The sequence below is a fragment of the Letharia lupina genome (genome assembly GCF_014066315.1).
Source record: "Letharia lupina isolate WasteWater1 chromosome Unknown contig_4, whole genome shotgun sequence".
Lineage (NCBI taxonomy): Eukaryota > Fungi > Ascomycota > Lecanoromycetes > Lecanorales > Parmeliaceae > Letharia > Letharia lupina.
In genome coordinates, this window is record NW_023502973.1 from 652,479 (window position 1) to 678,752 (window position 26,274).

At 39.0% G+C, this 26,274-nt stretch overlaps 8 protein-coding genes across 8 annotated transcripts; 5 read left to right on the forward strand and 3 right to left on the reverse strand.

Moving 5' to 3' along the window:
- Positions 1-221: 221 nt before the first annotated feature.
- On the reverse strand, positions 222-1,633 carry HO133_007775 (uncharacterized protein; the record flags this gene model as incomplete). The annotated part of the gene is made up of 2 exons (XM_037298645.1): positions 222-1,064; positions 1,601-1,633. The coding sequence occupies 2 exons, from the start codon at positions 1,631-1,633 to the stop codon at positions 222-224; spliced, it is 876 nt and encodes a 291-aa protein (XP_037155981.1).
- A 9,606-nt stretch (positions 1,634-11,239) lies between these two features.
- Positions 11,240-12,974, forward strand: HO133_007776 (uncharacterized protein; the record flags this gene model as incomplete). The annotated part of the gene is made up of 3 exons (XM_037298646.1): positions 11,240-11,275; positions 11,334-12,803; positions 12,855-12,974. 3 exons carry the CDS (start codon positions 11,240-11,242, stop codon positions 12,972-12,974), a joined length of 1,626 nt encoding a protein of 541 aa, XP_037155982.1.
- Positions 12,975-15,187: 2,213 nt separating this feature from the next.
- Positions 15,188-16,261, reverse strand: HO133_007777 (uncharacterized protein; the record flags this gene model as incomplete). The annotated part of the gene is made up of 2 exons (XM_037298647.1): positions 15,188-15,805; positions 15,863-16,261. The coding sequence occupies 2 exons, from the start codon at positions 16,259-16,261 to the stop codon at positions 15,188-15,190; spliced, it is 1,017 nt and encodes a 338-aa protein (XP_037155983.1).
- A 1,138-nt stretch (positions 16,262-17,399) lies between these two features.
- HO133_007778 (uncharacterized protein) lies at positions 17,400-18,119 on the forward strand (the record flags this gene model as incomplete). Its single annotated transcript, XM_037298648.1, has 5 exons — positions 17,400-17,410; positions 17,487-17,524; positions 17,574-17,688; positions 17,738-17,919; positions 17,986-18,119. 5 exons carry the CDS (start codon positions 17,400-17,402, stop codon positions 18,117-18,119), a joined length of 480 nt encoding a protein of 159 aa, XP_037155984.1.
- Positions 18,120-18,324: 205 nt separating this feature from the next.
- On the reverse strand, positions 18,325-18,605 carry HO133_007779 (uncharacterized protein; the record flags this gene model as incomplete). Its single annotated transcript, XM_037298649.1, has 2 exons — positions 18,325-18,510; positions 18,570-18,605. 2 exons carry the CDS (start codon positions 18,603-18,605, stop codon positions 18,325-18,327), a joined length of 222 nt encoding a protein of 73 aa, XP_037155985.1.
- Positions 18,606-19,086: 481 nt separating this feature from the next.
- HO133_007780 (uncharacterized protein) lies at positions 19,087-20,499 on the forward strand (the record flags this gene model as incomplete). Its single annotated transcript, XM_037298650.1, has 1 exon — positions 19,087-20,499. One exon carries the CDS (start codon positions 19,087-19,089, stop codon positions 20,497-20,499), a length of 1,413 nt encoding a protein of 470 aa, XP_037155986.1.
- Positions 20,500-21,507: 1,008 nt separating this feature from the next.
- Positions 21,508-21,819, forward strand: HO133_007781 (uncharacterized protein; the record flags this gene model as incomplete). Its single annotated transcript, XM_037298651.1, has 2 exons — positions 21,508-21,546; positions 21,619-21,819. The coding sequence occupies 2 exons, from the start codon at positions 21,508-21,510 to the stop codon at positions 21,817-21,819; spliced, it is 240 nt and encodes a 79-aa protein (XP_037155987.1).
- A 439-nt stretch (positions 21,820-22,258) lies between these two features.
- Positions 22,259-25,639, forward strand: HO133_007782 (uncharacterized protein; the record flags this gene model as incomplete). Its single annotated transcript, XM_037298652.1, has 1 exon — positions 22,259-25,639. The coding sequence occupies one exon, from the start codon at positions 22,259-22,261 to the stop codon at positions 25,637-25,639; it is 3,381 nt and encodes a 1,126-aa protein (XP_037155988.1).
- Between the last annotated feature and the right edge of the window lie 635 nt (positions 25,640-26,274).

Genomic DNA, 26,274 nt, shown 5'->3' on the forward strand with positions numbered 1-26,274 from the left:
GCGTCTGCAACAAGGCAAAGGGTTTGGAAGCAGGGTGCGGTCTGAAGTCAAAGGAGAAGATCTCCAGGAAGAGTCTGAAAAGTCTGAAATTGGAGGGATGTCAGTTTGAGAAGAACATATCAGACCTTGAGAATTTTCAAAAGTCCAAAAGCATATACACGTCAACCTCCGTGTAACAGTACGCTACAAACAAAGGAAATCTGTCACAAGAGGCTATTGTCTCAGTCCAAACTGATAACATATCTCTTCTTACCATCCGCATACCCTTCAATGGCCTCCTGCAAGCTGATAAAAATCATCGCACTTTCCTTCATCGACACCAATGCTCCAGACCCAAAACCCTCACACATACTCTTCAGCTCCTGCGCCAATTCTTCTTGTGAATGTTCCACTGAATTATTTCCGACAAGAGTCACTTCTTGCCGATAGACACTTAGGAAGTCCACAGGCACCTTCGAGTTCCCGCCCCCGGGTGCCGGAATGAACGAGTACCGCCCACGGAAACCGAGCACCTCGATCGCTGCCTGTGCGAGTTCGGCATCTCCGACCGCATCAACAGCTACATCGGGACCTTTATCATTAGTCAACGCCTTGGCCTTGCTCAGCGTTGGATCTCCAGCTGAGTCTATCTCGGCAGCATTCCCTCTCGCAACACCGAGGACTTTGCATCCCCACAAGTTGGCCAGATGCACAACAGCCGAGCCAACCTGCCCCGTCGCCCCTAGCACCAGAACAGTCTCTCCTGCCTTCACTCCCGCGCGTCTCAACGCGATTGCTGCAGTTGTGAATGGAGTGGTTGCTGACGCTGCTTGCGCGAATGACAGTTTCTTTGGTTGTTCAACGACCGCTTTCTCGGAGATGAGACAGTACTCAGCGTGACAGCCATCTTCTGTGAAGCTGAAGTCGTGTCCGCTGGTGCCGCAGACTTCTTTGCCAATATCTCGCGATGAACTATCGACGACTACGCCGGCGAAGTCGCGGCCAGGAGTGCGGGGAAAGCTTGTATGAGGGAAGAGACCCTTGCTGTTTAGGATGTCGCTGGGTTGGATGGGAGAGGCTTTGATCTGAACGAGAACTTGGCCTGGGCCTGGGATTGGTTTTGGAGTGGTGATCAATTAAAGGGATGGGACGGAAGCGCCTTCTCTGATCATGAACAAGGCCTGCATTATGTAGTGATGATTTGGTGACTTGGTATCTTGAAGAGCAGGGTATGTCTGGTTTTTAGTGTCGGTGAAGGTAGGTGTAGAAGCGAAGAAGCCTCTGATTTGAGACACTTCGAACTTACTCAAGGAGCTAGACAATAACAATTTCTCGAAGGAAGAAAGACGAGTGTCTTATTTTATGTTTTTCGTCGACCTTGGAGCAACGGTTTGAGTGGGCAAAGTATCCTTTAGGTGGGGCTGTTTCCACGGGGTCTACATGCTGCGGTCCTGGCAGCCGGCTTGCTTACCTTGAGCTTACCAATGCAGGTACAATACCTAGAGGTCCACAATATTGCCAATGGTTTTGAAAATTGGATTACCTGTGGAATGGGTGGATGAAAATGGAGGCACCAGAGGGAAGGTACAGAAACGAGCCAGTCAGCTAGCCTTCGACCTACACCATGTTGCTTCCAACCAGCAGATCCAAGCATGCTTGAAATCAACGCACATGGAAGGTCAGTAATTGATAATCATGCTGGACCAGTATGAAATGTGAAGTTGTCTTATTGTTGGAGACGGACGCCAAGCCGCTAGGCTAGTACGGCAACCCATACTGACAGAGGGGTTAACCCCTCAATTTCGAATTTTTGAAAACCGCAAAATCGCAAAACCATTTTTTATAGCCACCGCTTAAATAATATATTAATTTATTAAAATATATGCGATAACTCTATAACGCTTATATATAATTAATTAAATAATATTCTATTATCGAAAGAAGCCTTAGAATTATTATACCCGCCTTTATTAATCTAGATTCTCTTAGATATAAGATTATATAGATGTAGAATATAAGACTCTCTAAATTTTAAATACTTATTTAAATTAACGAGTAAGACGATTTATATATTATCTACTTTATTTTTATTTTTAAATATAATTTTATAAAATAGAATATAAAGTAAAAGAGATCTAAGTTCTATAATAATATACTTAAAGCGGTTAATAGCGAGTTTTTTATAGCTCTCTTCTATAAAGAAATAATATTAGATATATAAATTCTACGTAATCTATATAAGAGAGAGTTTATTATTATAAAATGATAATTAAGAAGCTTTTAAATTATTTATAATATAAAATATAGATGTAAACTAAGTAATTTAGTAATTTAGAATTAAAAGCTATAAGAGAAGCTTAGAGCTATTATAAGAAACTCGATAGCTATAAACTTCGATATTAAATTAATATATATATATATATATTAGAATCGAAAAGATCTTATTAATAGAAATTATATCGCGATAGCTCTAAAGAAAATAAACTTTAAGAGAATTACTCGATAAGATAAGTAGGCGAATTATTATTAAAGAAAATAGAGGCTATTAAGATTTAATTTCGTCTAATTTATTAATAGCTATTTAAAGCTTAATAATTATAATATTTAGATTTACGCCTATATTAATATCTACTTATACTTTATTATTTAAATCTATATTAAGATCTTAGCTTATATCGCTATTAGTATTATTATATAATATCTTTATACTATTAATATCGCTAAAATAATATTAAAGTTTATATATTTAGATTAAGAAATCGAGATTATAATTATAATTAATATATATTAATATCTATATATAATATTAAATTTAAAAAACGAAACGTCTTTATTTTAAGATTATTAAATATATAGTAAGAGTATTATTAATTAACAAATTAAGTTATAATAGATATAGCTCTACGATAGAGTAGTTAATCGCTAAATTAAATTCTTTAATAAAATAAGTATTAATAACTCTTTTAATAAATATAATAAGACTTCTAAAATTACGCTATTAGTTATTTATATATCTATTATTTATAAAGAGATATTTAAATAATAAGATATTTAAAATAGTTATAAGATTTATAAATAGAAAGATAATTATATCGTAGTTAATTAGTTATAAAATCTATATACTAATTTAAAAGAGTTTAAGATTAAAGAGAAAGATAAATAATCTAATTAATATATATATATATATATATTAAAGTAACTACTCTATAATCTCGATAAATATTTAATATTAATTATAATAAAGTTTTATAATTAGAAGATTATTAATATAAATTATAATTTATATACTCTAAACGCGTTAAATATTAATAAGAATAAAAGTCTTTAATATAATACGATCTATAATACTCTACGCGAGTAGATTTATTAGTATATACTTATAATCGAAAACTTTAATTCTACTTTTACTATTTTATTAAAATCTCAAGATATTTATTATTAGACTATATATTAGAATATAATAAATATTTAAATATAAGAGATTATAAAGTAGAAAGAGAAGAAGATAGCTAAATTGATAAGATATTTTAATATTAAACTCTTATCTTATAATATCGATATAATAAATAATAATATATCTAACGATAAGTTCGAAGGTTATTAATTATTATATTTATCTTCTTATATTAATAGCGAAGATATAATAAAGAAATAAGATCGATAAGTATATATATTACTTAATATGAGTATTTACTAAATTATATATATTTAGCTAGAATAGTTAGATTAGTATATAATACGATAAACCTTAAACTTTATATTTTTAAATAAATTAAATTTATCTAAAGTCTTCTAGATATATAATAAAGTCTTATTTTTCTATATTTATAACTTAATTATTTAGCGATTTAATACTTAATAATAACGTCTTATAGAGTCTATCGAATATATAGCCCTTACTTATATACTCGATAACTACTTTCGAAACTATATTATATTATCTTAAGCCTCGCTATTATTATTTAAGATCTCGATATAATTTTATAAATTTAATATTCTATTAAGAAAGTTATTTAATATTAATTTAAGTCTTAGCGTATATAATTTAAGAGTAATTTAATAATATCTAATTAATTAAAAGCCTTTATTTTAACTTATCTTCTCTATCTAAAAATATAATATTTAATAATTATTTTATAGTAAAATACTTATTTAATTATTATTTAATTACTTCTTTATATATTTTCTTTAAAATTAAAGTCTTAAATACTATTATAATATACTATTAATAAGATATCTATTAAATATACTAGAAAGCGTATAATTATCGCTATTATCGCTAAAGATAAGACGCTTTTAAAACTATTAAAAGCCTTAAGATTTTATTAAATTTTCTATAGATATATATTTATAGCGATCTTAATATTATTAATAAGAAGAAAAACTTATATCGATTTATATTATTAAGAAAATTAATATTTTAGAGAGAGAAGTAGTATTACGAGCGTAGTCTTAATATATTAATATTAAATTTTTTAATAGCGAAAGCACTCGCTATTAGCTCATAGATTATTATTATTAATTATATTATCTTTATATTAGTTAAATATTATATTAAAGTAATTTAATTAATCTTTAGAGTACGTTTTAAATTATTTATAGATCTTTTTTTAATATAATATAATAAAGAGATTTAAGAGTTATAATAATCTTAATATTAAGATATTAAGTAATATTAATCTATAATTCTAATCTTAATTCTAGATATTAAATACTACGTATTATTCTAGATATTATATTTTTTAATAAGTAATTCTTAAAACTATATAAATTTATAGATAATATCTAATAATTCTATTTTAGAAAAAAAAATAAAGGGATTTAAGTAAGTATAGCTCTTATAATAATTATTTCTAATTTATATATTTATTTTATAGTCTTTCGAGATCGAGATATTATTAATTTCTTTTTATATTTATAATATTCTATTATAATAATAAAATATTTAGATATAAAGCGTATATATAATAGAATATATTCTAAAATCTAGTTATAAGTCTTCTTTTATAGAAAAAGAGTAATAATTAAATATAAATATCGAATTTTAATTAATCGTTAATATATTTAGATATTATTACTTCGAAGCTTAGATAATACTTAATATCTCTAAAGATACTTATTTAATTATAACTTCTTTTTATTATAATTAATTCTTATAATTTAAATAGCGTTAGAATTATTTTAAAGAGCTTTATTATAATATAAGAAAGATTATTATTAAAAAGATAGATTAAGATTTTAAATATATTTAGTTTTTATAAAGGCGAAAGCTAGTTCTTAGCAATCGATCTATTTCTTTAATAATTAAAATAAGTCTATAGTAATATATAATAAATATATTATAATTATAAAAGAAAGAATAGCTATAAGTAATTATCTAGTATTTAGAAGCTTAAAACTATAATAGCGATATTTATTATAAACTAAATAGTAAGAATAAATATCTTATATCTTTCGAAAATTCGATAGAACCTTTAGATATAAAATTATAAAAAAAAATTAGATATTAAATATAGCGCTCTATAATCGCATCGAACGACTAAACTATATTAGAAATATATTATTATATATCTTACTAATAGATCTTAACGCGTAAGACTTATTTATAAGAGTATAATATAATAATAAGATAAAGGGTAGTGTAAAGATGTAATATAGCTCTATATCTTATTAGCTTATACTATCTATAGCGAATTCTATTAAAATTAAAAAGAAAGAGAAGAAAGTCGATAATTAATTAAAAGAAGATATAATAAAAGAAAGATAATTTAATAAAATATAAATAGATAAATAATAAAAGAATAATCTCGATAATAGCTATATTCGAATATTAGTTAAATTATATTTTATAATAAATATTTAAGTATAGTAAGCGTATTTTTAATAGTAATAGAGCTAATAGAGAAAAGATTTTTTATTAATAATTACTATATTAATAGCTATATTAATTTAATAATTATATTATTAAGGCGTCTAGCGAGAATAAATCCGAGCTATTTAAAGCCTTTATTATTCTTTTAAATTTATTTAATATCGCTATAAGGCTTATAATCTTCTCTAAGATTACTTAACGTTTATAAAATAAATTAAAAATTATTCTATTCTTAAATAAGATCTAGCTTCGCTTATTTTTGCTAGCTTTATTATATTTATATTAATCTTTATATTAATTAGTGTATTAGCTTTTAAATATATCTTTTAAACTTTAATTTTATTATTAAATTCGTCTATTAAGAAGATATAGACTTTTTATTATAATATTAAATCTTATATTTATAAAAGTAAATTTATTATTTAAGACGAATTTATTTAGAAAGCTCTTAAAGACTTAAAGCTCTTTCTATAACTTCGAGATCTTTTTTTTTATTTATCTATTATTAGATATTTTATATAACTAATATAGATTATATAGATAAAGCGCCTTAATAATAATATAAGATTTCTAATATTAATTATAATTATTTATTTTTAAATATTATTTATAGTAAATATAATTATCTATTAAAATAAGTAGATAAATTCTCAAGTAGCTTAATATCTATTATTTATACTCTCTCTTAATTAATTATTAATATATTTTAAACTTTAAATACTTAATTTACTTTATGAGAAAGAGTTCTATTAACTTAGTTTAATATTAACTTAATAAATAAATCTTATACTTCGTAATTTTAGAGAATTATATCTATAATAATTATTTAAAGAATTACTTTTATTAGATATAAGCTAAATCTATATAATAAAAGTAAAACCAAAATCTTTATTAATAAATACTTTCGCTAGCGATCTATTCTTAAGACTTAAAAAATAGATAAATCTCTTTCTTATATTAGCGCTAGTATCTTCGCTATACGCCTTTATTTTCTAATAATAATAGCGCTATCTCGATTTAATATTAGATTTTATCTTATTAATTTAAAGTCTTAATAATATATATAAACTTATATATTATTTTACGATAGATATATATATATATTAATACGACGAATAAGCTTCTTCTATATTTAATATAAAAGAGTATTTAAAAGCGAGGTTCTTTTAGATCGATAAGTTAATTACCCCCTTTAATTAATATATATTAATATCTATAATAGAGGTAATTAATATCGCAGTAAAATAACGAGTATTTTAAAAGAATTATAAGCTATAAGACTTTATCGACGAACTTCTTATAAATAAAAAGAGGTAGTTAGATCTTATTAATAGAATTTAATATATCGATAAATAAATTATCTAGAGTTTAATAATTCTTTTTATAAATAAATCTAGAGTTAAAAAAATTCTATATTTACTCTTATATCTAGCGATATAGTTAATATCTAAAATAATCTAATTATTAAAAATTTCGAAAGAAATAACGTAGTGTAGGCTTTCTTAATTCTAAATGTTATTTATATACTATTATTCGAGAAAGAATTAGAAGATAATATAAAATCTAGAGAGTTAAAGCTTATATCTTTTTATAAAAGCTAATTAAAAATTAAGAAAGAGAGAAGATTTATTAGAATTAAGATAAAATCTAAGTAGAAAGAATAGAAGACTAAAGAAGAAAATAAGATTAATTCTAACTCTAAAATAAAGTCTCGATATTAATTATTTTATATATCGTTAAATCTATAATTTAAGTTAGATAAACTTAATAAATATAAAATTATTATAATCTTAAATAATAATAAGAATAACTTTAAGTATATCTTAAAGAAGATCTCTTATAGCGATAGCTTTATTAAAAAAGAAGAAGACTTTATTAAATAAGAAGAAGAAGAAGAAGAATAAGTAAGATTAAAAGATATTTTTAATAAGAGTATAGATAAGAGTAAGAATAAGGGTGTATAGAATATACTATAAGGCGATAATTTCGATTTTATAAGTAACTTATTCTATTTCTTAAGAATTCTTATATTAAATTTAATAAATTTAAAGTCTTACTATAAACGATAATCTTTTTTCTATTAAGATTATTATTATTTAAATTAATTAATAAGAAGTATATAAGAAAGAAGAGAGTATTTTAAAAGAGTAGAGAAATAAATAATAGAAGATTAGTATAAAGAATAGTCGTAAATGAATAACCTCTATTATTTATAAATAGTTATCTAAAAAGTAGACTAAGCTATTATCTAGAAAGACTTATAAATATAACTCTATACTATCGATTTAGCTCTAGATTAATCTATTAATATAAATTAACTATATAATCGATATATCGATATATAAAGACGATATTATAGTTTTTAAAGTATATATATATAGCCCTTAATAGTCTAATCTTCTATCTCGCTTAATTCTCTTTTAAAAAGATCTTCTACTTCTCTTTTATTTATAATTAAAAGCTTTATAATAAATTAGTAATTTCGATATTACTAATATATTATTAGATATATATTAAAAGAGATTTATTAAAGTATAAGTATAGGAGTATATTAAAAGAGACTTATTAAAGTATATTACTCTTATAGTAAGTAAGGCCTCTATTTCCTTAGTAAATTAATAGACGACTCTAAAAAACCTCGAATAACGTATTTTTAAACGAATTAAATTTATTCGAAGTTTAGAAATTACGTCTATATCTTACTTTTTAATATTTAAAAATTAATTACTTAGACTCTTATTATTTAATAATTACTTTATATAAGACTTATCGAGTACGCTTTTCTTATAATTTTATTTATAAAAATCTTTCGAGATAATATCGCGTTATCTATCGATCTCGCTATCGTCTATTAATAGTCTTAATCGATATTAACTATTTAATATTCTATAAAGAAAATTATTAATAACTATTTATTATTAATTTAAAGTTTAGTAATTACGATTTAGAAGCGATTTAAAAGATCTTAATTAATTAAATTAAATTATTTTAATACTTTCTATCTTATAGAAATTATAAAATATTAAAATTAGAATAATTATTTCTATTATTTTAGAGTAAAATATCTCTTTAGCCACCACTTTTTTATTTAATAATAATTCTTTTTTAAATGAAAGTCTCTTAACGCTTCGATAATATACTTAAAAGAAGAATTATAATAAATCTAGAAAGTATAATATTATTATTACCGCCGTCGATATAAGAACTTCTTCTTCTCTATATAATAAAAATATATATTATTAAATTACTCTATAATTATATAATTAATCTTATAACGAACTTTAAGACACTCGAAAGAGTAATATTTAAAGTATCTATTATCTTTATAATATTTTAAATAATTAAGAGATAAATATACTAGATAATTATAAAGAAATTATATTATTTATATATTTAGTTATTTATAGTACTTGCTTACTTATAGTACTTACTTACTTATAGTACTTATTTACTTATAATACTTACTTACTTATAATACTTACTTACTTATAATACTTATAGTACTTATTTATACTTACTTATAATACTTACTTATTTATACTTACTTACTTATAGTACTTATTTACTTATAATACTTATTTACTTATAATACTTACTTACTTATAATACTTACTTACTTATAATACTTACTTACTTATAATACTTTTCTTCTTATAATACTTACTTATATTATTTTTATACTTATATTATTATAGCGATACTTTAATATCTATAGCTCGATATTAAGTTATTACTCTTAGAGGCCTATAGTTTAAATCTAGCTATAATTAAAAAACCTCTATAAAAAAAAATATATAAACTCTATTCTAAAGGACTATATTAATTATATAATATATTCTAGATTATAAAATTATTTTTCTACGACTATTCTAATATATATATATTATAAAATATAAATATATATACGATTTAATAGCCGGGTTTTTTATAAATAATATTTTTAATTATTAGACTATATAGGCTAATTATTATTTCGAAGACTACTTTATTATATAAATTATAAATAGAAATTTAGCCTCTTAATATATCTATCTATATCGATATATACTCTATAGTCTATATATATATATAGCTTTATCTATAAGTTATATTTATTATAATAAGTAGGTTTAGCTATTATAAAGTGAATATAAGTATTAAATAAGATATTTATATATTAATAACTAAGTAAGCTTCTTTATTTCTAACTAATTTAATATCTCTAATTTAAGATCACTTAATTTTAAACTTAAGTAATAGATAGTAATATATATTAATATTAAAGTCTATAAGTATAAAGCTTCTATAATTATTATAGAGTTATTATTATTAGTTAAGAAGTAAATTGTAATTAAGATAGATAACTCTAAAAATTTTAATTAAATATTACTTCGCTAATATTAAGTTAATTTATATAATTTCGAATTCTAAACTATATTATAAAATACGCGTTATAATTTATACTCTTTAGAATCTAAATTAATTATCTTGATATATAGTAATAGTTTGGGATAAGCGAATATTGGAAAATCGAAAATCGAAAAATCGAAAAACGATTTTCGAGGGTTGACCCCCCTTAATTAGGGGGTGCCGGAGGGGGGGGGGGGGCCGGGGGGGGAAAAAAAAAAAAAAAAAAGGGGGGGGGGGGCCGCGAAAAAAATCCCCCCCAAAAAAAAAAAACCCCCCCCCCAAAAAAAAAAAAAAAAAAAAAAACCCCCTTTTTTTTGTGAAAAAAAAAAAAAAAATTTTGGGAAAAAAAAAAAAAAAAAAAAAAAAATTTTTTTATCACCCCCCCCCCCCCCCCGGGGGGGGGAAAGGAGGGGGGGGGGGGAAAAAAAAAAAAAAAACCCCCCCCCCCCCCCCACCGGAGAACAAAAAAAAAAAAAAAAAAAAAAAAAAAAAAAAAAAACAACCAACAAAAAAAAAAACCCCCCAACAAAAAAAAAAAAAAAAAACACAAAAAAAAAAAAAAAAAAAACCCCCCCCCCCCCCCCCCCCCCCCCCAAAAAAAAAAAAAAAAAAAAAAAAAAAAAAGTTGAAGCCCAAGAAGACCTTCCCTGCGACTTGCAACCGCGAGCAAAGAGACAAGCTTTAGAAGATGGACGGACAAATCTACGGACCTCTCCTAGAAAGCAGACATTACAGTCCGCAGAAGGTCGAATCTTTAACAGGCGGCCACTCAATGCTCAGCCAACACCATTCGAGAGAAAGCTTCTGGCCTCGGCAAAAGAGAACAAAGTCACACAAAGGGTAGAACAGAAGATCGAACAGAGGGTACAGCAAAAGGTGGAAAGACAAGGGAAGGCGTCACATGAAGCGTTGGAGGACATACGACAATGGCAAAGGCATTACAAGAGGTCCTTTCCGACCTTCGTGTTCTACTTCGAGAGCCTGCCTGAAGAAGTTCGAATGAAATGCTCAAAATGGATTCGGTCACTTGGAGCAGTACGTTTCACGCTCAACGCATAGAACTGTGCTGCTTGCTAACTATTCGTTCATTTAGAGAGAGGAGAAGTTTTTCTCAAAGGAGGTGACCCATATTGTTACTACACGACCCATCCCCAGCGATCACGATCTCAAGGATGGAACCGACCTCACTACCCTATCATCTACGTCTACAAGTTCACAGACCACAACTCAGCCACGCACGATAAACCCATCTTTGTTGGACCGTCAAAACGAGTTTCGAGGACAGCCGTTGCAACGAAACAAGTTCACGTTTGAAGCGGCTACAAGCAAGAAGACAAGCTTCAATGGCATCAACGATGCGGTCGAGCCACGAAAGGCCAACTCCAGTAACACGGATGTATTGCTAAAAGCAAAAGAGATGGGAATAAAGCTATGGCAGTTGGAGAAGTTGTCCCGAGTGGTCAACTCGATGTTCGATGTCCCCAATGAGACCCAGGTCCAAATTGGCAACGCGGTGCGCTCGAAAGGAGTCAACGCTGCAGCCAGAGGCGAAAGGGAACCTGATTTGTCTCGTATGCTCCGAAACGAGCGGCTCAATGGCCCATCGGATCGCGACCCCACTGTTGCGTTGAGCGAGGTCATACCATTTAAAGGCCCTTTCATCTACATTCGAGACATCGATGAGAGAACAAAGCCAATTATGGTAAGAGATTACCCCAGGCCGACAACCCAGGAAGAAGGAGAATGGCCTCAATTCCGATCGGCGCGTCATGGAAGATGCCCCTTTATCGAAGACCAAAATCGACAGGAATTGGAGGTCGAAAACAGGGCGAGAGCTGGAGAGCAGGCACTTGCGAGAGCGGAGACTCGGACGGCTCCGCGCACTCGTGCTGCAACCATTCGAGAGGACGCTGATGCCGATGCGGCAATGGCTGCTTCCCTAAAGCGACCTCTTGAAGAAAAAAGGAAGATACCAAACACTTTCATTCCGCCGCCAGCAAGAATGCCAAAAATGCCGACTCACGACTTTTGCCCACCTCCCATAGAGACCCGGAGCCCCACTAAGGCAGCAAGGGATACGATCTCCAATGCTGGCCCCAGACTCTTCGGGGGCGAGCCGGCAGCTTCAGGTTTACAGCAATCAAACATCACTTCTGCAATCCGTTCTCAAATGATCTCCTCCACTGCAGCTGCCCCCGGCGCGAAGGCTGGCACAAGCAAGGAGGTCCATGGGCTGAAAAGAAAGGTCTTAGAAAAGAACACTAGACCGCCTCTTAATAGTATTCAGACACGGCAAAGAAACATCGACCCGGCAGGTACAGCGCGAGCCGAGAAGAACATTCCCATGGCTAGACAGAATCGGAGACAGGTCCCAGAAACTCTAATACACATCGACGAAGAATCTACGCAATCAGAAGAGGACGAGGATGTTTGGTTGGCTGAGGATCAACGGAGGAAAGAAAAGCAAATGGGGAAGGCGATGAAGGAGAAGGAGCTGAAAGGGAAGGACTTGAAAGAGGGATATTGTGAGAATTGCCGCAAGAAGTATGATCACTTTGATGATGTGAGTTCCCCAGATACTCCACTCACAGACAATGCTAATGATACCACACAGCACATTATGTCAAATCAGCACCGGAAATTCGCTCTCACAGACGCCAATTGGACAGATCTCGACAAGCTTCTCGCCCAGTTGGGCCGACGTCTCAAGGAGCCAAATTCCGACGGCTTTTGAATCTTGCGCTGTATATCAGCTCACACCTACGACTAGTGCCACGCCATTGTAACATATCCAACGCCAGCGTGCATACCCAGTTCGTGGAATTGCTTGTTCCGGTCATTCCTTCTACCGTGGCTCGGCGTTACAAAAGGGTTGCTTTGCCTACTTACTATACCATTCTGCATTGCGGTGACCCTTGCATCTGCATCATGGCGAGCGTGCCTGTATATAGTTGACATGCATCTACAAGGAGCTTTCTTTTGATAATGTACTGCAACGGAGGACGACAGGACGGGAGTAAGTAGAAGCGCTTGCCTAATCAAAGTTTTGTAACTCAGCGTCCTATACTACTACTAGAGACGGCTCCATCACCCTAGATATTCTACTCATTTCTCAGGGCCTACTCACTTTGCAGGGACTGTGAGGGTCTCACAAACCTTGGCTTGCTGCTCAGGACGTTCCAGAGATGGCGCATTCGACATACACCACAGGTTTATGCCGTCTATCAACGCAACAAGCCCCTCAAGGAATGCGACCGTTGCCATAACGGTACCGCTCCCCAGCATGCCAAAAAGTCGATTGGCATTCCGACAAGCCTAATTGCAAAAGCCAGAGCCCATGTGAGGATCATTGATGGACGACCTTTGAAGGCTCTCCGATACCTCGATTCATACCCCGGACTATCAGCCAATGCACTAGTCTGGCACCGGCACATCAAATGATGGGACAATGAAGGTACGGACAAGAGCCATCAGACTGCCGCCGACGAGAATGATTTTGAAAATGTGGCTTCTTCAACGGGAAGAAGGCTGCGAGGCTTAGAGATTGGGATCCGCGGCTCAGCTTCACGGGTGAGGATCCAGACCCGTAGACGCTGCGAGATGGTGCGACGAGGGTATTGGAGAGTGGGTTTGCGAGTACGATTGTGTATGGTGGGAAAGGGATTGAGAAGGAGGGTGGGGAGAGAAAGTCGTGTTATGGGGCAGGTTTCTTAATGTTTGAAAAGACTCATGCTATGCGGGGAGAGAGCTATGAGGACCACAGCACATTCTCAATTATAGACAGTCTGCTTGGCCTATTTTGGTGACAAGAGATGAAAACGAAATCAAGCCATAGGAGGGGAGATAGTCAGACAATAGCGATTGTGTCGTAGAGTCCATCCCATCAAACGTGCTCTCGCATAAACACTCCGCTTTCTCCGACCATATATTTCCACCCTCCACAACTTATCTCCGAACCAACCCACCCGCACTCATCATGCCCTCCTCACCCATCCCACCCCAATCCCCACCCATCCCCGACGAAGACCCCGACGCCGCCGCCACCCTCCCCCTCCCCCTCTCCGCCTCCCTGATCCTCACCTCCCTCCCCCAAGACGCCACCGCCGCCCTCGCCAAAGCCAGCGACGACGTCGACGGCGTCCCCTCCAAAGGTCAGTCGTCCCACCCTCCCATAAGCGTCCTCGAACTCCTTTACGCTTTCCGAAGAGAGAGAGAGAGAGAGAGAGAGAGAGAGAGATAGGCACCTGGCTGATGCGAGCGCGTGTGCCCCGTTCATCCACAGTGACGATCCGCTTCCAGCCCGTGGGCTCCGCGCCGCACCTGCGGCAGAAGATTTTCAAAGTCAGCGCTGCGAACCGGTTCGAGACGGTGGTGAGCTTTTTGGGGAAGAAGTTGAAGGGTATGGAGGGGGTGGATGGCGGGGGCGGGGGGGTGTTTTGCTATGTGAACAGTGTGTTTGCGCCGGGGCTGGATGAGGGGGTGGGGGGGTTGTGGAGGGTGAGTCGCTGGTGTTTTTTGGAGTTGTGGAGGGAGGATGGTGGGAGGGGGAGGGAGTGGAGGATGGGGTATGAAGTTTTGGAATCTGGGCTGATACGATGGTTCGCAGTGCTTCAAGACGGATGATCAGCTCATCGTGGCGTATTCCATGACGCCCGCTTTTGGATGAGGTCGGCAACGGGCGTGATGGTATCTGATCCTTTGCGGAAGGCATTGCATGGACGCAGGAAGCAAAAGGGTGAGTTGGTTATTTGACTTGTTCACATGGATTCATGCTCATCTATCTAGGTGCAACACTGTCTATTTCCCACAAACGCCGCAGGCATTCTACCATGCACGCAGATATGGTCATTGGACCGTGTAGGGAGATACCAGAAACTTGCCGAAACGCTGTGAGGTAAGCAAACGACCGACATGGGGTATATGGTACTATGAAATCAGACGGGGGCATCAGATAATTCTGGATTTAACAAGGTTCTCAAATTCCGCGAACTCTTTTGCCGGCATGGGATAGGTGTGCTCCGGAGCAGGGTATGCCCGACTCTTCACGTCGGTCTTGTAGGCTTGGATAGCTTTCATGCTCTCGCCCCAGACATCGCCGTACTGCTTGACGAACTTGGGGAGAAAGCGGCCTGGTGGGAAGTTGCCAGACATATCGACTTGGACGAGTACCTGTCCGGAGCACCCATTGCCAGCACCAATGCCGATAGTAGGGATCTTCAGCTTCTTCGTGACCAGACTCGCTACCTCAGCGGGTACAGCCTCCAGGACAACGGCGAAGCATCCAGCTGCTTGTACAGCTTCGGCATCTTCCAGAACTTTGAGGGCGCCGAGAGTTGTCTTCCCTTGGACTCGGAAGCCTCCGAGAGCGTTTTGACGCTGAGGTGTAAGACCGATGTGGCCTAGGACTGGGATGCCAGCTCGCGTGATCCGTTCTATCGTAGGGGCCATCTCTAGGCCACCTTCGAGCTTGATGCCCTGAACTCGACCTTCTTTCACGACTCTGATTGCGGATTCGAGAGCTTGCTCGGGGGCTATTTCGTAGGAGCCCATGGGGAGGTCACCGATCTATGGAGAAGTGTGAGCACATGTGTGGAAGTCGAGGATATTCCAAGGCGACCTTACAGTGAAAGCAGCCTTGGTAGCACGTGCAACGCTCCGGCAGTGAAGTATCATCTCTTCAAGCACCACCTCGCTTGTATCCTCCATGCCCAATGCAACCATTGCTAGGCTGTCTCCCACTAGTATTATATCCATCCCAGCATGGTCGGCGACATGAGCACTCGGAAAATCATGGGCGGTCATCATGGTAATAGGTTCATCCTTCTTGTAGAGGGCTTGTAGTGTATTGATTGTAACCTTCTTCCTTGGTGCCGCTGGAGGAGCACCCAACGGCGAGTGTGAGCTGCGTCGAGTCTGACAGAGTGAGATTGCGCCCGGACGAGTGGGAGCGACCGTTACAGGCAAGAATGTGGATTTCAATGTCTTCTGAAGTGTGTGTGGACGCATGATACGCTGAGCCATTGCTTCAACCTGGTTCTTTCGCAGAAATTTTGTATGGTATGGATAGATGAGCTCGACGAGTCGCTCGTGATGAAGATGACAGATCCATTGTTGCGGTGTTGGGCGAGCGGTTTAATAATGCTCAGGCCATGATGGTGAGTGCGTCGAAGTTTTGATACCTGTCGGTGGAATTCCTTTCATGACCCTCGGTCCTCCGGCAGAGTTTGAATTAGGCTTAGTGCTGAATGATCAGGAACCGATGGCCGCTGCTGAGCATTGAACGTAACAATTGCGCGACTTGATACTGTTAGATACGATTCGACTTTGATTGTAGACAATTGTAGAAGTAAAGGCGTGTTTCGCGCCTGGATGGCAATTTGAACCTGCAAGCCGTCGGCGCATCTTCGGGCTTGGCATTAGCACTCCATGTGTTGGTGCCGTGAATGACCGCCTCTTGCGGGGAGCTGCTGCGTGACCGCCCATCTAACGTCCTTTGTGTTTCGTACTTCAACCCTCCCTCCTCTTCCAACTGGCCAATACAACATGATCTCTGAAGCTGCTACGTACTACTGTCACGCTAAAGCAAATTGAAGAAGCTACCAGAACACCAAACATACAAGAAGGATATATTCAACGCTTTGCGGACCGCTCCAAGGCGTCTGCTCTAAGATACTCTGCTCTCCTGAAATACATCACACGTCATACAAAGAAGCTGCGTTCTCTTTGGTTAAAAAATAAAGAGACTGCCTGGTGGAGAACCTACACAGGACCGTCGGCTGCCCACAAACTTTGGAAAAACAGGCGGCAGGATGAGCAGTCCAAAGAGAAGGATCGAGACGGATGTAAGTGGGATAATAAGAGGCGGTGTTCGATGAAGAAGACACGGGTGTGCTGATGGTGCTTTTTCTGGTGCATAGGTCATGAAGTAACCACGCTCCTCCCTTAGAAAGTGTAGCTTTGTACTGACACTCGTCTCAGGATGTATGCAACCCTCTCCACTGCCGGCGCTGCTCCCCTCTAGTCGGCTAGATCAATAGCACAACTACTTTTTACCTGAGGCTCATCCGGTATTGCAGGTTGATGAGTGACTACGAAGTGACTTTGGTCAACGATAACAGTGAGTGACTTGCAGTATGGTGGCGGGAGCACGAACACTAACATGAAGACAGTGTATGTCTACTACCTTTGATAGCGGGCACGGAAATCTCTGGTGACGATCGAATGCTTATGACAATATCTACCGCAGGCAAGAGTTCTACGTCCGGTTCAAGGGGCCGGAAGAAAGTATGTCGGACACATGAGGCATTGGTTGCCTCTGGCTTATAATGTATAGCACCGTTCAAAGGCGGCCTATGGAAGGTCCACGTAGAACTTCCAGACCAGTACCCATACAAAAGTCCAAGCATCGGCTTTGTCAACCGCATATTCCACCCAAACATTGACGAGATGTAAGACTAATCTTCCGTCTGGAAATGAATGTATTTCTGATATGATTAGTTCTGGGTCTGTATGTCTCGATGTCATCAACCAGACCTGGTCTCCAATGTTTGACATGATCAACATTTTCGAAGTTTTCCTACCGCAGCTCCTACGATACCCAAATCCTACAGATCCTTTGAACGGAGAAGCGGCCGCGCTTCTGATGCGAGATCCAAAGACATACGATATCAAAGTCAAAGGTAACTTGGCCCTGTTTGGGGCTGACTGCAGACGATGGAAGAATCCTAGCTAACATGTTGGTTCAGAGTATGTCTCAAAATATGCCACCAAGGATGCCGCGGACGAAGCTGGGGAGGATGAGGATTCCGAAAGCGAGATGAGCTCGGTAGGTGAATTCGACTCTGGTGATGAAGAACCGGCGGGGCAGATGGAGGTTTGAGCTCCCTCATGCACTATAAGTAAATGATTTATATTGTAAATGCCTTGGATTAGCATTGAATATTGAGAAGGGGTTATCTTCATGGCGAAACCTGGAGTTATGATTCCCTTGCTGAGGTTGAACACGGCATTAGCATTGGTGGAAGCATCTCAGTTCACATTACACACAAGATCTGTTCTCTCGCGGACTTGCGCCAACTTATGCCCTACGATCCGTTCCGGACATAAGCCACCTCTCCACTTTCGTCTTCGTCCTTATCTTCATCAGGTATGAAGTCCTCACTGCCAATCGTCTCACTTTGTGCACCGCCATTGGTCATGGCATTTCCCAATGGCAAGCTAGAAGGTCCATCCACAATCTCTTCGTCGCTGCTGTCTACTAGTATAGTGATCTTATGTTGTATGGAATGTCAGTAGCAGATCACGGTCAATGATATGTACTCAGGCTTACCGTGGTGGTTGTCTGAAGATTTAGCGTTCTCTTCATGTGATGGAGTGGGTGCCGCGTGCCGGCCCAATGTTCTCGGCTGCACTTACCGGCCTAGAGGCTCGGGGAAAGGTTCCGTTCCCTTACTTTAGACCAAGCTTATCGACGTTATCGATGGCCGCCTAGCTAAAAGTGTTGGTAAGCGCGAACCAATGAGCTTTTAGAACAGAAGATTAACATCACTGGCGTCGTGGCGCCGTCACCACCGGACTCAACCTACCTTAGATATCTTTCGGTCGCGTTGTTAGTGGAAACACTGAGATGAGATGGCATCTTTAGTTACAATTACCCCTCCTGTGCTCCTATTCGAGGACAGGAATTTGGTTCTGAGATACCATAGAGGTACAGTAGGTGGCAATTGGAACTATTCTAATAGGCTACTTTTTCAATGTGAATCTCCTAATCACCAACCTCTACTTGTACTTCCAGCACCTGACTTTCTCTTCGCCGCTTTTCCAACGGCCACTGACAGTGTTGTAACATGGGGAGCATAGCCGATAACCTGGGCTTAGGAGAGCCCAGAGTCTCTGCTCTTGAGCAGTCATGTCCGCCATATTGGAATCGCAGCCTCTACTGCTTTAAGCTCCCATCTGATTACAAGAAAGAGGAGATTACAGGCATTCTCCGTGAAGGTCTCAAAGCGACCTTTTCGGATTTGCCTGTCTTGACAGGGCAACTGGTACCGGTCGATGATGAGAAGCAGCCAGGGAAGAAAGATGTCGTTCCAGGAGGCAATGAGGAGCTCTTCGTCAAGGATCTTACATCATCGTCCTTGGACTACGACAATCTCAAAGCTAATCGGTTTCCACTCTCAACATTTGACGATGAAACTTTCTGGGCGACTCCTTGTATGCCAGCTCTGGGAGAGAAGTGCCCAGTCTTTGCGGCACAAGCCAACTTCATTAAAGGGGGCTGGCTGCTCGGGATATCCTTTTGGCATTTGATCATGGATGGTACTGCACTGGCGACAGCTCTACGAGTACTAGCGCAGAATTGCCTGCTCGTCCAGAATCCTAGTAGTCAGAGTCAAGCCGGTTCTAAGCTTTCTGGCGACATCTACAACAAATTGAGGCTGCACAAGAGCGGTCCAGAGTACAGAGGCCTACTCTCAGACCATCCCGAATATGTTTTCCTCCCCGAGCTACCAACGGGCCCACCGCCATTTGCGACAATTCCTCTCAAGGTGGAAGTCTTTCACATCTCTCCTGCTTCTCTTAAAGCTCTAAAAGCGGCCGCCACACCGGTCGTTGAGACGGAGACTCATGCAAAGGAGCCCATGTGGGTGTCCACCAACGACGCTGTAAGCGCTCTCATCTGGCGATCGCTCATGGTAGTCACCTACGAAGGGACTGAATACAAAGACGAACCATTGTCCTGCTGCCAAGTCGCTGTGAACGGCCGCCCGAAGATGGAGCCCCCTCTGCCTCCCGATTACTTCGGTTGTGCTTTGAGCTTTGCCACGAACTACCTCCCAATCAGCAGTATCTTAGTTCCTGGTAGCCTTTCAACAATGGCACTTATGATCCGCCAATCAATCATGAAAGTCACAGCACCCTACATTGACTCCGTCATAGCAACGATACATAATGTCCCCGATTATCGGCGATTTATTCCTCGTAGTTTTGTGGATCTACTGGGCCGTGATACTGTCCAGACCTCTTGGTCTGCGTTTCCGCTCTATGCTTGTGACTGGGGACAAGCACTGGGAGGGAAGTGCGAGAGAGTCAGGGCGCCAAAGCTGGGTATGTTCAATGGGCTGCAGACTATCCTACCCGCACTGCCTGAGAGTCAGGGAGGTGGCTTTGAAGTCATGATTGGGTTAGAGCCCCACGTGATGGAGAAGTTGAAGACGGATCCAGTCTGGAGCGAATATTGCAAGCCCATCGAAAATTGAGAAATGGCAGCCATCCGTTTGGATGCTCGGGTGGGTCTAGATCTGATCATTTTGAGGTTTGTGTATATGCTGTTTTTGATGGACATAAAAGACGCAAATATAGTAGAAGATGTCACGCACATTGTGAATAAAGCTCTCTGCTTCTGATCTTTGCCCTCCGACATTCTGCGCGGCGCCAACCACATCTCATAAACACTTTTTGGCTAACAACAATGTCAACATTTTTAAAGAGCTCGACCCTTCCCTCTCCTTCCATCGGCTTCAATACCCCAGATCAAACAAAAACAACTTCTTTACCCACACCATGGGTTACCACGTTGAATTCTGACAAGGTGAGCTTCTTCAATCTAGATTGGTCCCTTATTGGACCCTGTTGGAGACCTACTACAAGTTTTCGCGAAACTGAGCTGTTTCCCGACGTTACAAGGGACCTTGTCAAGCTAATTGGGTGTCTCTGAATCAGCAGCAAGCATGCCCACCACACAATTTAAGGTGGACTTCCTAAACTTCCGCGACACCCTGACCGAGTTGGAACGTTTGGTAGATGTTTAGGGTAACTTGTTCAACATGGGTAAAAGCATGACAATTATCGAAGAGGGTATCGTCTATGGGGTGAAACGCCTCATTGAATATGACGTGAATATCTCCGAATTGAGCTCGAGCGTCTCGTAATAATAGAATCAAAGACCGTATTCAAGAGTCAAACACAACGTCATACTAGACTCGTCCGCGGACGAATATTTGACGAGATGATCCACTCGAAGACAGATTTTGTCAAGAAGGATCCTTTCCGTCGATTCAGTAGCAGAGACGGCGTCGAACCAATGGCAGCCTTGGAGCATCTCGCATAGGTACAAAAGAAGTTTCTTTCAGGCGGCATGGACGATATTCTGGTCTGCAAGATGAAGGAGGTTGTGTAGAACCCTAATCCAAAGGCATGTCCTAGAAACTATTCTGTCATACGGTGACGATTTTACGAATACATTGCAGCCTTTTGCCGAATCCACCATGGTCTCTTCAACCAACGTCGTGGCAGCACCCGTCTACGTAAGTCCAAATTTTTCACGCTTTGCAGGAATCCTTGTTGACAGAGTACCTTATGCTTCTCCAAATCGAGAGAGCTCCAAACACGACCTACCTAAGGAGTGCGAAGCGTCAAAGACGACAGCAAAATTCGTGTCAAGCCCGTCGTCGTGGCTTCAGGACCAGGACCAGGACAAGGTCCACGCGGAAGATGACGATGGCTCTACTACTGTCCGGAAAGAGCTCACTCCAACTTCAACCATCATGTCTGAACACCCAGACTCCACGGATGGATGAGTGCTACAGAGGAGAGCTCGCTCCAACTTCCAGAGGATACAATTAAGGAAAGAAATGCTGATATCGAAGAGACTCGTTGAAGTCCATCTTTGCAGGACGGGTCTATTGAAATGGCGCTTGGACCGAGATCGAATGTACCTAGCATAGGAAGAAAAAGTTTTCTCGGCTAGATTCACCGTTTTTTTTTGGTGGTCAAACGGATGCAATTGTGACCGAATGTTGTAGTCAATAGTTGGCATTCAGTACGCCGGATTTAGCATCAGTTCCATCTTATGTCCGTGTAGTCAATAAAAACAATGATTCTTCGAGCTTCACTTTCGGCTTCCATGAGCGCACATCCAACCACGCGGTCGCTTTCTCTTGAGCCCACAGTTTGTTCTGCATGGATCACAGAATGACTCCGCAAAATCACTCAATACTGTCAGAGATCTTTTAAACCATGTGGTCGCATACCATCAAATCATCGGCCCCGAACTCTACAAAACCTGCCACCGAAAGACCTGCGAGGACAGGCATCAATCTTAAGAAGGAAGACGACACCGTAACAGCGTCAGAAGAAAGTATGACACAGGGATTCGATGCCGATGGGTTCAGTAAAACGTCCAAGGTCCATGCCTCCAAGAAGCCGTTGACCGTGGCTAAAGCCCCGTCGTTTGGCAGGACAACATCAAGAGCAGGGCAGACAGCGACAGGCGGAACGGATACTCCTCGTAAGGATAGTCCAAACAAGAGTACTCAACCGGTCAAGCCGACGCAGAGTGCGAAGGCTAGTACTCCAGCGCGTGTTCCACGGACTGCAACACCTACACAATCATCTTCGAGGGCATCGAAGGCGGGAACCACATTACAAATTAAACTGCCGGTTATAAATCATAAGAATACCCCCTCTGGCAGACGTCTTACCAGTACCAGTACGCAAAATGAGGTACCGTCCCCCAGCTCGGAGAGCGTTGCGCCAGGATTGGACACGCATAAGCCTGATGGGCTTGGAGAACCCCAAGCCAATGATGAGCTCAGTAAGGATGAGAATGGCGCCGATGATGTCTTAAGGGCAATAGATGTGCAGGATCATCAAAGAAGTGAGGGATTGAAGCACACGATAGCTGTCAAAGATGGAGAGATCCGGGACCTTCATGCCGAAATGCAGCAACTACATGCCCAGATCAGGGATATCCAGACCACCAATGAACGCAAAAACGAAGAGACGAAAGCTGCGTTTCTGGCGCAGATCGTGCCTCTCGAATCAGAAGTTGACGATAGTCGCAAAAAGATTTCTGATCTTGAAGCCACTCATCGCAAGACGCAAGAGAAACACAACAAAGTTCTCAGTTGGAAGGACGAGGAGATCCAAAGATTGTCGGAAGCTGCCCATGGTCAACGCGGAGAGCAGGAAGGGAAAGAATCGGTGTTGAGTCTCAAAGGCGAATTTCAGGGGCTACATACCAGGCGCAAGCGTGAATTGGATGAAGCAGCAGCGGTAGTGTTAGCAACGATTGAGTCAATTCAAGCGGAACGTGATGAATTGGTACAATCCAGGGATCAGGAGATTAAGGAAATGGGCGATCTATCCAGTCTAGTCCAGGAACTTCAAGAAAACGTTGAGAAAGCCCGCCAAGCTGACAAAGACGAACTCAAGGAAGCGAAGAAAAGGAACGAACAAGAATTAGTGGGCAAGGTCGAACAACATGAGCAAGAACTTCGGGATGCTACCACGGGATACGAAGAATTGCAGGAAAAGGTTCACCACCTTGAGCAAGAGCTTCGGAACGCAGCCGCGAAACACGTGCAGGAAATTGATGCTGTAAAAGAGGAGCGTCAAACAGTACTTCGCGATGCAAACCAGAAACATGAGCAGGAATTTAGAGACACGGCTTCGAAACATCAGCAAAAGATCAAGGCTCTCATAGCCAAAAACGAAGAAGAGCTCGAGACGGCCGCTACGAGACAGGAGCAAGCGTTTGGGGACGCAGCCGCAAAATACCAGCGAGAGTCCCAATTCTTAGAAGCAAAGCATCTGGAAGAACTCAGGACTGCCACCACGAGAGACGAACAAGCGTCAGGAACTTTCGCCACAAAACATCAACACGAAATCCAGGCTATGACAGCAAAACATCAAGAGGAGCTCGGGGAGATCGTCACAACAAATGAACAAGCATTAGGTAACGCAGCTATGAGAAGTCAGCAAGCAATTGAGGCTATCATAGCGAAGCACACAGAGGAACTCGCGAGTGCAACCTCTCAAATTGAAGAGCTCAGCGCTGTAATCAAAAGACATCAGCAAGAGCTTGGGGACGTAGCCACAGGTCATAAACAAAAACTAGAGCGTGTAGACCACGAATACCAGCAGGAGCTCCGCGGGGTGATCGCCAAATATGACCAGGAGCTTGAGGAAGCAGAGGCCAAATACAAGGCGCTTGAGGATGGATCGCTCAAAAAGGAAGGAGACTTACGAGAAGCAGCCCAGAAACATGAGGAGGAAACAGCGCGACTACACAATGAATTGGAGACTGCCGCTGGTAATGTGGCTTCACTGGGAATGACATTGAGAGATCTCAATCTTCAAAAAGAGGACTCTAGTAGGGAAGCCGCCTTGAAATACGAGCAAGAACTCCAGACTGCAACCATCGAATACGAAGAAGAGCTCCAAAGCCTAAGAGCAATCTACGCTACTGCAGTCGAAGAAATTGCCGCTCTTGAACGGGCACTCCAGGACGAAGAGCAGAAGCAGAGTGAAGCATTGGAGGAGGAGACCCAAAGTCTACGCATCATTTACGCGACTGCTTCAGAAGAGTTTAACGCTCTCAGACGAACTCTAGAGGACGTGGACCAGGAGCGGAGTGAAGCAGTTGATGAAGCAACCTCTTTAAAAGCCTCTTTGATTGATCTAAACCTCAAGCGGAGCGAAGCAGTTGGTCAGCTTACCTCTCTACAGGGTTTTATGAGAGACCAGGAACTTGAGCGAAGTGAAGCAGCAGTGGAAATCGCTTTGTTGAGAGACAAGTTGGAGCTCGCCGACAGACGTTTTGAGCAGGATCAACAAGCAGTCTCTGACCTCCAAAGACAAATACGGGATCTGCAGGCCCAAATTGACGAACTTTCAACGGATACTAATTTTGACCAAAGTGAAGCCGCTGTGGATGCTGCTCTTCTTAAAGACAAACTCGAGCTTGCAGACTTGGAAATTCATTTACATAAAGGGACAATTAGCGCTTTGCAGAATGAAATCGAGCGGCTAAACAACCAGCTTGTCGAATATTCAGCGGACACGAACCTTGACCGAAATGAGGCCGTGGTGGATGTTGCATTGCTTAAGGACAAGCTTGAGCTTGCTGATATCCAAATTCGACAAGCCAAGGGGACAGTCAGCAATCTACGAGAGGAGATCGAGGGGCTGAAAGCGCAAATCACTGACTCAGTCGGTATAGACCTTGATCAAAACGAAGCAGCTGTCGACATTGCCTCATTAAAGCATACACTCCAGCTCGCCAATTTGGAAAGCCATCAAGATAAGGCGACAATCACCACTTTGCAAAAGCAAATCGAGGGCCTACAAGCCCAGCTCGCTGTCACTCCGAAGACAGGATCGTACCCTCGTCACCAGCTCCGAGAGGAGCTGTCCATGCTGGGAAGGCATCAGGCCGCTCAGATGACTGACCTTGAATCTCTCAAAGCAGATATGGCTGCGGAAAGCAAATCGCGTGAGCAGGAATTAAATAAAGGAGCCAATTTTTTGGATCGATTTGCGGAAGAGCTGCAGGGAATTAATACGCAGCTTGTGGGTACTGTGGATGGGGTTTCCAGTGTAGGTTCAATTGACTAGGATTGTCATCATCCACAACAAATATTCTTTCAGCGTTCCGCGGATACCCAATTACTGTTTCGGCTTAGTACCTCTACATTTACAATGATACATGATACTCAAGCGTTAGTGGTTGCAGATTTCTAGCTGTTACTTATCGTGGTGTTGTTGATAGGGCGTGTCGTACTCCTCATGGGCCAGTCCTATATATATAACGGTGTGTTGTTTGCCACAGGCAAGCTGCACTAACGTACTGATAGCCGTGTCGCATTTAAAGGAATCGCTTCCAACGATATCTAGACCATATTCCCACATATCCATGATGAGGGTCTTCTTTGTGTAATGTTCGGCAGAGTGCGACGTGCAGCAAGCAAGTCGCAACTTTTTTCTCTTCAGTTCATCAACAACGCAGAGTGGAACAGGGTTTCAGCTTTGATTTGGCTATACATCTTTTCCACTGGAGCATGAAGAATATTTGAATAGATAGGTCATCTCCGTCATTCAAGATGAGCATTTATAATCCGATAACGTCTGAGAGGGAATTCCATCCTATATTTCCATCCGTTCAACTTCTTCCCCATATAACTTGACGAACCCCTATCCCCTACTCTCCTAGTAAAACACCAGTACAGCCTCAGATGTCCAATGTGTGCAGT